Source organism: Barbatula barbatula (assembly GCF_947034865.1).
Source record: "Barbatula barbatula genome assembly, chromosome: 9".
Classification (NCBI taxonomy): domain Eukaryota; kingdom Metazoa; phylum Chordata; class Actinopteri; order Cypriniformes; family Nemacheilidae; genus Barbatula; species Barbatula barbatula.
Window position 1 is genome coordinate 9465317 of NC_136772.1, and position 13198 is coordinate 9478514.

At 37.7% G+C, this 13198-nt stretch overlaps 1 protein-coding gene across 1 annotated transcript in view; it reads left to right on the top strand.

The window, feature by feature from the left end:
• The window catches only part of hs6st3b (heparan sulfate 6-O-sulfotransferase 3b), a 55414-nt gene extending 44663 nt beyond the window's left edge, over window positions 1-10751 (top strand). The window contains exon 2 of the mRNA XM_079465175.1: window positions 7565-10751. Coding sequence (XP_079321301.1) covers window positions 7565-8279 — 715 coding nt within the window. The 3' untranslated portion in view covers window positions 8280-10751. The remainder of the gene's footprint in view (window positions 1-7564) is intronic.
• The last annotated feature ends 2447 nt before the right edge of the window (window positions 10752-13198 follow it).

Below are 13198 nucleotides of genomic sequence, written 5' to 3' on the forward strand. Positions count from 1 at the left end.
CAATGATGTCCCAGAAATGTCAGTTGCTAACATATTTCTAAATATCTTTCTTTGATACATTACTACAGGTTTGGAACAACTAGATGGGAAGTGATTCATGACAGAATTTCATTTTTGTGTAGAGTATCCATTTAAGGACTACACCACAAAACAAATGGGCTGTAAACCTCCCATCAACAAGCACTGGCCAAGACAAAAGACCCATAGACTGTAGCGGAAAGCGTATAGTTTGGTAGCATATGTTTGTCTGCTTGGTAGCATGTAATTTGATGAACAATAGCAGAGCTTGATGGTGTCACTGTGTGTAATAACATGCTATTAAAACACACAGCTTAAATGGACATGGCTAAAGAATGGAGAGATCTGTCTGGAGATGGTTCCTTTGTTTGCTATGGTACATTTAAAGGAGTAGTTCATCCAGAAATGAAATAAACTGTCATTATTTACTCACCCTTAAGTTTTTTCAAACCTGTATACATTTAATTGTTTTGCTGAACACAAAAAAAGACATGTGGAAGAATTTTTGCAACCAAAGAGTTCTGAGAGATCAAAGAGCACTATTGACTTTGAATAAATATATACAGGTTTGAAACAACTTGAGGGTAGGTAAATGATGAAAGTTCATTTTTAAGTGAACTATTCCTTTAATCATATTTCTAGTAATTTAGGTCTAGAACCCAGGTGTATATTTTCAATACAAACTTGAGATTTGTAACTCTGCAAAATGCAGCGGAAAGAGTGGAGTTCAATGAACCGAAGAGAGCACTCGTCACTCCTCTCTTCATTAAGTAACACTGGCTGCCTACAGTCGTTCGCATCAAATTCAAGACTCTGCTCCTGTTCTACAAGACCCCCACTGTTTCGGCAACCCCTTATCTTCATTCGCTATGCAGCCTTATGTACCTGGCAGGTCCCTATGCTCTGCAAACGAACGATGTCTTGTGGTGCCATCCCAAAAAGGTAAACAAAATCGCTCTCACATGCCTTCTCTGGATCGGTTCCACAGTTGTGGAATGATCTGCCCGCAGCTACAGGATCAGCAGATTCTGTAGCCATCTTTAAGAATCGGCTGAAAATACATCCCTTCCGTCAGCACCTGAAGGATCAGTTCTGACTTCTATCTCTTTTCTGCTCTTTCTTAAAATAAATAAATAAATAAAACACTTAGCTCTGTATACTGTGGTGGGCTATATGAGACCAGTTTTATTGCACCTATGCATTTTGTTGTTCTTATGTGGTTCCAATTGCTTCCATTGTTTACCTCATTTGTAAGTTGCTTTGGATAAAAGGCTAAAAAAAGCTAAATGTAAATGTAACTTTGGAGATTTACTTTAGTTATCCAGTATGTTTGGTTGAATAATTAACTTTGTTTAGTGTACATACCCTCACAAAAATAAAGGGCTCTTCACAGTAATACCATAGAAGAACCATTTTTGGTCCCCCCATGAAACCTTAAAAGTGCTTAAAAAGTAAGAAATTAAGAACTTCTCTCCAACAATATTCTCTGTCTAGCATATTTTTTTAAATAAACCGTAAAAAATCCACACAAAGAACCTTTTGTGTGACAAAAATGTTTGGGATGTTGAAGCTTTTTTATGAAACCATACATCCCAAAGGTGTATGGATCGGTTTTCTCAAAAGAAAAATCAGAGAAATTGATGATTTAAACAAAAGTATTAACTTGCTCCCTATTAAATCTTATTGTTGTTTAGGAAACACAATTTAGATAAACACCTATGGGCAGAACCATTAGCATATAGCTACAGAAATCTAGAAACGACCAGGGGAAGTTTAAACTTTATACGTCTTGTTTGCAGTAAACTCAGAGGAGCTGTCTAAGTGTCAGTCATTAATGCTCTATGACAGTTTATCTTCTCAATCTCAGCTGTTGTCATTTTATGTACAGTTACTGCACTCAGTGATTTCTCTCGTGCTGCGCTCTGTTGCCTGCAGTGCCTCTAGGTGTTGACAGCTGAGTGTTATTGAGACACATTGCTTCACAACACTGTTATTCTCTCTGGATTTTAAAGGAGTCCTATGACGCGATTTTATGTTGTCCTGTATCTATGGTGTGTCACAAGTTGTTCATGCATATATTAGACACGTAAATTAGCTATTTTTTTGTCTCAAACCAAAAGAGATTTTATTTAAAAGCGGAGGCTATTCCAAACCTAAACGCCTTGTTTAAACACGGCCTCACATTTCTATGTCAGTTCGTGAGAAGCGTTGAAGAACACCGCCCAAAACGTACTGTACACGCAGAGAACGAAAACGTGTCTATTCCCGCTGTAGTCTTGTTGTTGCTGCCGCCATGTCGTGGAGACGCTGTTTCATTACAAAAGAAAAACTGCTTAGTTGGGTCTTCCAAACGAGGACACAATTAGAAATCTGTCGTTAAGTTTTATTTACAACACTGTTACTGTGTGTGCAGCACATTAACACCTGGTTATGCACAAAGGGTGTTTCTGAAAAGTGGGGCAAATCCAACTTTGTAAGTATAATCTGCCGCTTCTCACTCACAGCATGTTAGTACGTATTCATCAATAAAGAATTTGCAACTGACTATTCAAACGTAAGCTTTTTGGCGCTCCAACGATCACAAATGCAGAAATTGTTATATATTTCCGAGGTTGAATCCATCGGGAGCTGGATTCAGCCTCGTATCCTCTGGCTGTTCTCCCCTGCAGCTTGATGCTACATGAAAAAAGTAAATATAAATCGTTATATTCAGTTACCATGTCCCTGCTGGATGCAACAAATGCCTTGTTATAATATGTTTTATTGACTTTGTCGCGCTCAAGCAGTCGGCTATAGTTATCAATGTCATGATTCTGCCGCATCATGTCATGCTTCTTTTGGGTTAGTGGCAGGATCATGGCAGAGTCTCATGTTTTTTGTGGAGAGAGGCATTTATGGCCCGTATGGCCTTCCATATGGTCTCAGCTCTGTTCCCATCCTCTCGGTTCCTCGTTATTGATTCATGACCTACACCTGTTCCCCTCTTCATTTGGTCCCTTATTTAATGCCCCCGTGTCTTCTGTCTTTTACTGGTTAACTGTGGTTGTGTGGTGAGGTCATGTGTTCGTCAAGTCTAGTCATGTGTTCGTCAAGTCTAGTCATGTGTTCGTCAAGTCTAGTCATGTGTTCGTCAAGTCTAGTCATGTGTTCGTCAAGTCTAGTCATGTTACCCCCTTGTGGGTGTTTCTTATCATTTATCATAAAAAATCTGTTAACCCCTTACCTGCTGTCTGCACCTGGGTCCTCTGGCCGTGTCTCCCCCCCCCCCCCCCGTGATCATGACAATCAAATTGTTAAAACTAATACTTTTTAAAAGTAAAACCTTACCACTCTGCTGGCAAAGTCGTGCGGGGAAAGTTGATTAATCCGCATGGTCACATGCATTTTCTGGATCATATTCGGGCTTGAACTCACATTATAAGCTGTCATTATGCATTGAAGGCTGATGTTCCGAATATGGTAAGAGGTGTTACATTTCCGCCACATGCTTGAGGTATTTGGCCAATCACAACGCGCTGGGTAGCTGGCCAATCAGAGCTTACCGCACTTTTCCCTGCGATAAGCTTTGTTAAAAATCGAGGCGTTTCAGAAAGGCGATGCTCAGAGTGGCAAAAGTAATGCATGGTATGTGAAAACAAATGTGTTTTTTAACCGCTAAACTGTGTAAACTCACCTTATTACACCAAATATACAGAAATAGTGTTTGTTTTAGCCATCCAATATTAGCCCTTTAAGGGCTTCACTGGGATCCTGATGTCAGACATTTGGTAAACGTCAAGTAATCCTTCAAAACATTTGCCTCTCTCTAGTTTAGATGAACAGCTGAGCTATATTTGCACAAACTTATAATAGCTCACCCAAGAATGAACATTCTGTCATCATTCACTGTTCTGATGTTGTTCCAAACCTGTGACTTTCTTTCTCCGGAAAGCACCACAAATGCATGAGAAGTGCAATTCAGCTAGCTATATTCCAAATGTTGAAGATCAGGAAACAGTTGAGACATAAATCACGCAGCATGAAAAAATATATGGATGCGTAAGAGAATAAAATCTTGGTTTTCAGTCCGTAACGCACCAAATCAATAAAAATATTTTAGTAAATAGCAGAATTAAAATTTTTGCAAGAAATGTAAGCTTCGGCGCAAGTTCAGGTGGGAAGACTCTAATTTTACGTCACCTATAACATCTAAAACTTGGACTATATAAGATAGTTGCTTACTCTTTGTTTGTGTTCCTCCCCACCACCACCAGTATGGTCCCTGTCCATTAAACCAAAAAGGGGGTTGGCTGTTATTTTGTGTACCTTATTTGGTCAGTTGTTTAATAAATGGTCATTGTTACGTCTGAGTCTTTCTGGTAGAACAATTTCGTTACCAAGCAAAGACAGACAGACAGATATAGGTGCTTTGTGGAATGGTTTCGGGGTAGGACTCACATAGATGTACATCAAGCAGGAGAAATGAGGACGGCACGCAACAGCTCAGCCTGGGTATGTCTCTCGGCCGAGGTTAAGGTTCTGGAAAGAGCGGTTTGAAGCTAATATACCGTGACACTGATAGTGCTCACCGTGACCTTTTTGCAGTTGGCTTGTTCTGACACCACTTTCTGCATGTGTTTGTGTCTCCGGGACAGACTAATGAGAGCGAGTCTGCACTCTGCCCACTCTGAAAGACGAGCCGGATACAGCTGCTGCCGGCAGGGTTCTAATCACACCCTACAGCCTAACACCCATCTATATGTGTGTGTGCGTTAAACCCCAACGCATCTCCTACCACCCACACAACATAATCATCATGTTATGTTATCTACTGATTTTCCAGTGAAACAGGCCCAGTAAGACAAATAGCATGAGTGTCACCTTTCTATTAATACATTCTCTCTAGAGTCTTCTTAACGGTGTCATTTATTTCCACTTTTTGATGTTGATGTACAGTATACACTATTTTATGTTCAGTGACTTTCTCCTGGTCCAGATTAACAAGCAGAAACAAATATAAATCGCCAATTCTTGAAATGGATCTCCAGAAAATGTGATCATTTACTCACCCTCGAGAAAGATATTTGGTAAAATGCTTGTAACCAAACAGTTCTTGGCCAATTTTCATTCATGAAAATGAATTTTCATTTATGGGCGAACTGTTCCTTTAAATTGCCTGAAAGGTCAAAGTCAACGTTTTACCAGTTTGTTGAACTCAACGACGTTACCCATTCACTTCTATTGTATGGACATATAACCAATACAAATCAACGGCTACCGCCAAGGTTCTGTTACCAACATTCTTCAAAATATATTTTTTTATCCTGCAGAAGAAAAACACTCATAGGAACTAAATGTAAACGATGACAGATTTTTTTAAAAGCAGTGTATTCTGTCTTTTGATTGGACAAAATGATCTGGTGAAAAGGCAAGCTACTACATCAGGGAATATAGGTTTTATATCAAATATACAAATCTGTTATTAATAATAATTATTTTTATTTTGCGTATCTATATTTCGTAAACATTGTCCTAAGCCTTAAACTAATAATAAACCGTCCACATTATGTGTAATTTTCAGTCACACCCCTTAAATGCAGTTTACGCTTCCAACACACCAATGCAACATGAATTCATAATTTGTGCTTTACAATAGTACAATATTTGAATGAAGAGCAAATATCTCATTTGTCAAAAGTTGAAAATCATTTCTTGCCACTTCTTTATATAATTCAAGTAGATTCTTTCGCAAGTAGCTGATTTTAAGGTCCTTGAAAGTATGAGTTATTTCTTCTTTACTTATATCCGTTTCCCAAGACATGAGTGAACAGCATTCTAATGGAACCACTTTCACAGCAACTCAGTTGCCATTTTCAGCTAAGATGATGAACTCTTATAAAACTTTATCGATCTACAGAACGTTGTGCCCATTATAAACAAGGCAGCATGCAGGTTTACATTTCCATGTTACATGTGACAACCCATCAACTGCTATTGATGTGAATGCTGACAGATGTAACTCCAGGTATTGTAGAACTCTTCTGCTAGTTCTGCCAGTGTTGTAGAAATAGCCGGCTTCATCTTTAAAGTCCTCCACTAAGCTAAATAAATGACAACTGCTGTAATACAAACCCTGTACTGCAGAACACAGGCTAACTGATATTGACTCACAGAAACAGTCTGGCATCACATCAATGCCAGATTACCGGAAAACACAAACTGTCTTGTCAGTGGTACACCACGGTCAGAGTCAGAGAGAGTGACAGGGTCAGCTCTGGGGATTCTATGTTCTCTATCTTGGCTGTCTTTCCTCTCAGGGGGAACATCATAGTCGCCTCATTCACTATTCTCCTCAGCTCAGAGGCAGTAGAGGCAGTCACCACCTGCCTCCGCCTCATTCTCTGGGCTCACTCCGTCAGACCATGACTGTGCGCCTGGTTCCTCTCTCTTCATTAATGCATCAGCCTGCTGCTAAAAACACTTTGGTGGCATCTGCTCTCTCACGTGTTTTCCAAAGGAAAGCTCAAAGGAAGACATCTGTGATTCAATCACTGGGGACATTTAATTTGGTGTATATTGACCTATGGCTTATTTTAAGATTATTACTTTGCCTAGGTATACAGCTTTCATGAGTTGAAGGGTCTAGTCGACGGAGCAATCAGAGGAACCGGATCCGGGGACCAAGAATGACACAGACACAGAAGTGTAGTTCACCCAAAGTCAAAGTTTACTAAAGATGGGTTCAGTATATATATATGCATAAGTAAGGAAGTGACGAACATATCACTTATGTCTGAACATCTCACACAATAACAAGATAACACATTGGTTAGGTCAACGTGTACCGAGCACGCCGTAATAGATGGAGATTACGACTTTAACAGCATCAATTGCAGCCATGAATTTGTATGTTAGGGTTACACTGGCACATTTAAACCACAAGACAATTTAACTGTCTTAAGTTACTGAAAGAATTGTGCATGCTGTCTGCTCTGTGTATCATGCTTGTTCAAGTCTGAATTAAATTATTTATATGGTGTCACTATTTAACCTACAGATGTCTTCCATAGTGCTCTAGTGAGGATAGTTTAATTGAAATGTGTTTCATGTGGCTTTCCTGAGGCAAACAAGAATTGAGAAGATGGTCTTTCTCTGTTAGAGAGGCAGTGATGTGTGTAAAAAGAATGTGTTCACTTTTGCTGCCACACGCCGTCCTAAAAGTACCACTGAAACATTGTGCTTCAGGTTTTTCGACACTTACAGACAGGGTCATCATGTATTACTTCTATATTAAGAATTATACCTGCTCTGTGGAATTGTAGCAAAATTCTACAGATTCCCCCTTGTGTGATAATTTTCAATTTTTGGGGGCTATTAAATACTTCTGAAAGATCATTGAATAGTAGGTTAGCTACCAACAAGAGTGTCAGACTCTAGACTTAACTATTTATTTTGTAGTCTAACTACAGAAGTTAATTTATACATAAAAATAGGAAATTACTGAATCATGAGATTATAAAAATAAGAGTTATTTTAAGTTTCTTGAATTTTGTGATTTTCACTGCAGGAATTTCTATTACATCACCATGTTGCGCGACCCTGTTTCACGCTACCTGAGCGAATGGAAGCACGTGCAGCGTGGAGCTACCTGGAAGACTGCCCTTCATATGTGTGACGGTCGCTCGCCCACTCAAGACGAGCTGCCCACCTGCTACAGCGGAGAGGACTGGTCAGGGGTCACGTTGCACGAGTTCATGGACTGTTCTTCCAACCTGGCCAACAACCGACAAGTACGTATGCTGGCGGATCTCAGTCTGGTGGGCTGCTACAACCTCTCCACCATGAACGAGAGCGAACGCAATCCCATTCTTCTCGCTAGTGCAATGAGCAACCTCAAGAACATGGCGTTCTACGGCCTCACAGAGTTCCAGCGCAAGACGCAGTACCTGTTCGAGCGCACCTTTCGCCTGAGGTTTATTTCCGCCTTCACACAGTTCAACAGTACACGCGCGGCCAACATTGAACTGCGTGACGACATGCGCCGCCGCATAGAGAAACTGAATTTCCTGGATATGCAGTTGTACGAGTTTGCCAAGGACCTGTTTCTGCAGAGATACCAGTTTACCCGCCAACGCGAGAGACAGGAAGAGAGGTTGAAGAGGCGCGAGGAGAGACGCTGGTTTAGGGAATGGAAAGTCAACCAGAGCAAACAACCCGGTGAGGATAACCATCCTCAGGTCACTACAACTGAGGACTATGCCAGCCAGGTGGTCCATTGGTGACATGAAAACAAAGACACAGAAAACTGACCGCTTGTGGTAGAGCAGATTATTGGTTGTATTTGGTCATGTGACTGGCAAATTTTTCCAATGCCCAGTGCCGATCCCAGACGTCTGGGGGGCCCTAAGCAAACCTTGGGGGGCCCTTGTCATAGTTAAATTTAGATAAACATAACTTCAAATGATAGGAAATAAAAATGATAAATCAATTAACACAGTTAAATGAATAAAAACTGAAAGACAAAAAACATTATACTTGCAGTTCAACTTCAAATTAGGTAAAAATTTTGATTTCAAAGTAACGCGTGGCTCTGGAACCATCTAGCTGTAAAAAAAACTTTAACTAACCGAATGAGTGATTACCAAAAATAAAACATGATAAATATAGTTTACTCGAGAAAGCTAAGCATAGGACAATACATTAATAATTATCTTAATGTGATGACACAAATATGACAGTGGATTGCATCGGTGACACCCACGTGAACACAGTACAGCGGGTTTTGCGACTTCCTTTAAATTATATTGAAGATAGAAACGTTAATGTTTAGCCTTTGCAACTTTGGAGACTATCCCTAAATTCAGACTATCGAATGTCCAACGTCAAACCAATTTTCTTTTCAATTTTATGCTAGTGGATAAATCCTGGATTTGTAAACCTGTACATGCATAAATACTCAAAGTAATTATATAAATTAAGAATAAAAAGGACAATTCAAAATGATTGCTGTAAAGTTGAATCTGCAAGTTATGAAAATAGTGTATAGTGTTTAATTCGGTTTTCAAGGGGGCCCCCTGGTGGTGCAGAGGCCCTGAGCAGCCTGCGTAGTCTGGGTTAAGGGAGGATCGGCTCTGCCAAGGCCATTGCAGAAATCATCACATTCTGTGTCTTGTTTTCAGTAGAAACATCTACGAACAAAATCTAATTGCTTGAGAAGCAAAGTGGTTATTCTTGCTTAATTCCAGGAAATTTGGAGTTAAATTGAATTTTTATTGCCACATTAAGAAAGTTCTCCTAAATGAATCAAGACAAATTTTGTTGGACGTATGCTTAAAAGTAGTAAAAAAAACTATTTACCAAAGTGGTCAGGGTAAAGCATAATTTAAGATACTCTGATTTTTTCTCTGACAATATGGATTTTGTTTTTAAAGAGATTTCGTTTTTTTATTGGTAAAATAAGATACTTCTTTTAAAAAATACAGAAACTGCTGACATTTAAAGAACAATAAATGTGGCTCTGTGCCCATTCACTAAGAACCTCCAACATCTTTGTGAAGGAACAACAAATCCCCCACTGCAGAGTTTTATTGGGGTAAGTCAATCACAGTGTAAAGGATGTTCATCCAGAATGCAGACAGCTTTGATACACCTAATCTTTTCACCGGTGGCAGAAATATTTCTTTCCCAGCTTCTTTATTTAAAGCAGGGGATGGTACAGTAGGTGATTGATGATGGATTACCAAAAAACAGCATGATGAGTGTACATATATCAATGAATAAACAGTGCAGAAGGAACGCCAGAATGTGTCCTGTGTACTGTACAGTATGTGCCCCCTAAAAGTGAATGTAAATTCACCTAACCAGCAAAGTGAAATAAAAAGCTATTTGGAAGAGATTAACAACTGGAATTATACATAAAGTACATAAGAAATGCCATGTCTGATGATGTAACAAGAAAGAATCAACAATATGGTATTTCTTTCATCATCTATTTCTGCCATCTATGTTTCACACATTGCTGTTGACCTCGCCGGGAAAATATTTCTAATGCTAGAACTTGATCAACTCACAGGGAATGAAGCTCTTGTGAGCTTTACATCCTTTTACCTGTGAAAAATATGCTTTGTAGCACTTTTTGAATAAAAAAGTTTCAGAGATGCTGTGTGCAAATTAGTAAATGGTTTAACATTGCTGACACGAATCGCAAATAAACCGAAACCAAGAATTATGGGTTTCTTTTGTATCTTAAAAAGCAAATAAATCAGCCATATTACTCTTTGTGGTTAAGGAGAACATGCACCACTCAAAGAAAAAGTTTTTGGACTGCAGTACCAGATATCTGTTATTTTAGACCAAAAATAAATTTAGTTTTCTTTGTACATGATGTTGTTCTGTACTATGAATCTGTGCTGCTATTTTGTGTTTTCTCCATCACTTAAGCTTTTACTGTATGAGGCCAAAAGATCTGAGAATGTGTGCCATTATAAGTTTTGTGGGTGTGTGTTCTGAAATGAATATCAGTGTTGCAATGTATTTTAATTGCTTTGTTCACTTAAGTGCAATATAGTATTACAAGTAATCCCTTATGGGACAAGCAGATGTTTGTGGAATATATACAGAGATTTTACTGTTTTTGCTTGTTAATAAGAAACGTTGATAAATATTTAATATTCACACAGTACAAATAAGTTGAGACACTAACAAGGAAAATTTCCATTACAAATAAAATAAAAGCGATAATGATGTTTATACTTACATTTGTATACGTTTCATTCATACAGTGGCCCCTTAAAACAGTTGGATACATAAACAATTATTTACAATGTAAGTTAAATGTTATTGAATTTATTTCAATTAAATTGAAATAAAATACAAATTCATTGAATTAATAATTCGTTCATTCTTGGGAAAACAAAATAATATTGTTTTGATTAATATCTCAGTCACATAGGTTTGGAAAAACATGAGGGTTAAAGCCAGTGTGGACAATTTCAAAGGCGCTAGACTCTGCAATCGTGTTTCGCCACCAGAGGTCAGAGGTGCGCCATACATGTTTTAATGTAACGCATTTGTGTTAGCACAAAATACACTCTCAAGAATCCTTTATTATATACAATAATATGCTTAAATGAATATGCTCTTTATACTTACATATATATGCTTATACCATGAAACACACTTCAAATGACCACAAAACAGATTTCCAAAACAGCACAAAAGAAAGTTAATGAATCAAAAATGTGTCATCATTGAGCATTCGTATTTATAACTTGTGTGTATACTGTAAGGCCAATACAAGTAATAAAAAATGCTAAAGTTTTACTTGGAAATCTCAATTTAAATGGTTTTACACTTAAAGAAGCACTTTTTGCATGTGAAACTGTAATGAATAACAATACACCACAATGAGATCGCATGACTAGTTAAATACTACTCATCTAATAACCCCCTATTATAAGTAACGCTTTCTTCTGCAGTAAGAAATGACATTCAGCGTCACATTCATGCTTAATTTAGCAAAATGACGGGTTATTAGAGTCACATGAAAACCTTTTCTCTCTTCAGTCACAACACCTTGAATGAGCTGTAAGTGTTTATAAAAACTAAACAGAAGTGTAGGCCTATCTTTTAAGAAAATTGTTACACGCGGTACGTGAGTTGTCAGAGATTCAATTATTTACAGATCAACAAACTATTTTAAGTGTGCTCCCACATAAAAGGAATTTCATAATGCAGAGGTTTGTTTTGCTTGTCTGCATCGACATAGTGACAGGAGAAATACAGAAAATTATTTATTGTTTTGCAAATCTATAACGTTAATAATACCCATTTTAGTACAAAAAAGTATGTTTCAAAGTAATTTTAAAGCAGTGTATCTTTTAAACACATTTCAATTTGAGCAAACCCAGTTCATAAAGTCTATCTGTTCTCTGATAGTGTGTACCGAAACTGTCTGTTCTTTGGTAGTGTCTCCTGTTACTGTCTGTACTCATTGTCTACTGAAATTGGTTTGGAAAGCTAGAGGAGTCCTCTTAAAACCAGCTCATTTAACCGAAGTTTCTGACAGTCCTCCTCACAAACAGCACTTAAGGGAAAAATAGTCCCGGAAACCTGACTGAAGGAATGTAGGTTAGCTTACGGTAATGTTTCCTTATCGTAATGTAATACCTAACAGCGCTAGCTTGTGTGATTCAAATGGCTGCCCATAAATAACAGCTTCTTTGTAAAGATTCTCAGTCATCCATGTAATAAAAAAATGTCTTTCTATCAGCTCTCATCGGTTACAGAACAGTGGAAATTTCCCAACGTTTAGGGATTAAGTCTCATGCATGAGGGCTGATTCGTCTTAAACAAGATCTTGAGCCAGAAGACAGAATTCTATATTTGATTCCGTGTTTCGTTTGGAGAAATACAACAAAAACATCTGAATGACTGTGTATCACTTTATTTGAATCATCATTCTATTCAACAGTGTTATAATTCTTCAATTATTTGGTTTTGTTTGGTCTCCATTTTCCAGCCCATATAATATCATACATCCAGGGAATATAAACAATTAAAGGATCAGTTCTCACCCCCAAAAAAAATGCAAATTCATTTACTCATCCTTTAGTTGTTCCAAATCTGCATACGTTTCCTTGTACAGATGAACACAGGGAAAGAATTTGGAAGAATGATTGTAACCAAACAGTTCTTGGCCACCACTGACTTCCTTATAGGGAAAATGACAATGGTAGTCAAAAGTGCCCCAGAACTGTTTGCTTTCCTACATTCTGCAAAATATCTTCTTTTGTGTTCAAAAACATCTATACAGATTTGGAACATGTAGGATCAGTAAATGAAGACAGAATTTTCTTTTTTGTAAACTGTTTCTTTACATTTAAAATGTGTATGTATTTATATATTCTATATATAGAGCTCATATGTTTCTGCCTAACTTACTGTTATTTATAACAGTAACATCAAAAACAACAAAACACACTTCAAGTATTCAAACCTAGTTGTTTACTAAGATCCTTTAATCATCTATTGAAACCCACATTAATATTTTTAATATCAGTAAGCTTAATATATATACAATCATCAGTTATTGGGTACTTTCAATCAGGACATGGGTGTCCTGAACCCAAACCACAAAATTTCTACTTAAATTATATCAAATAAATATTTTTTTTATTTGTCCCGTTGTTGTTTTTAAAAA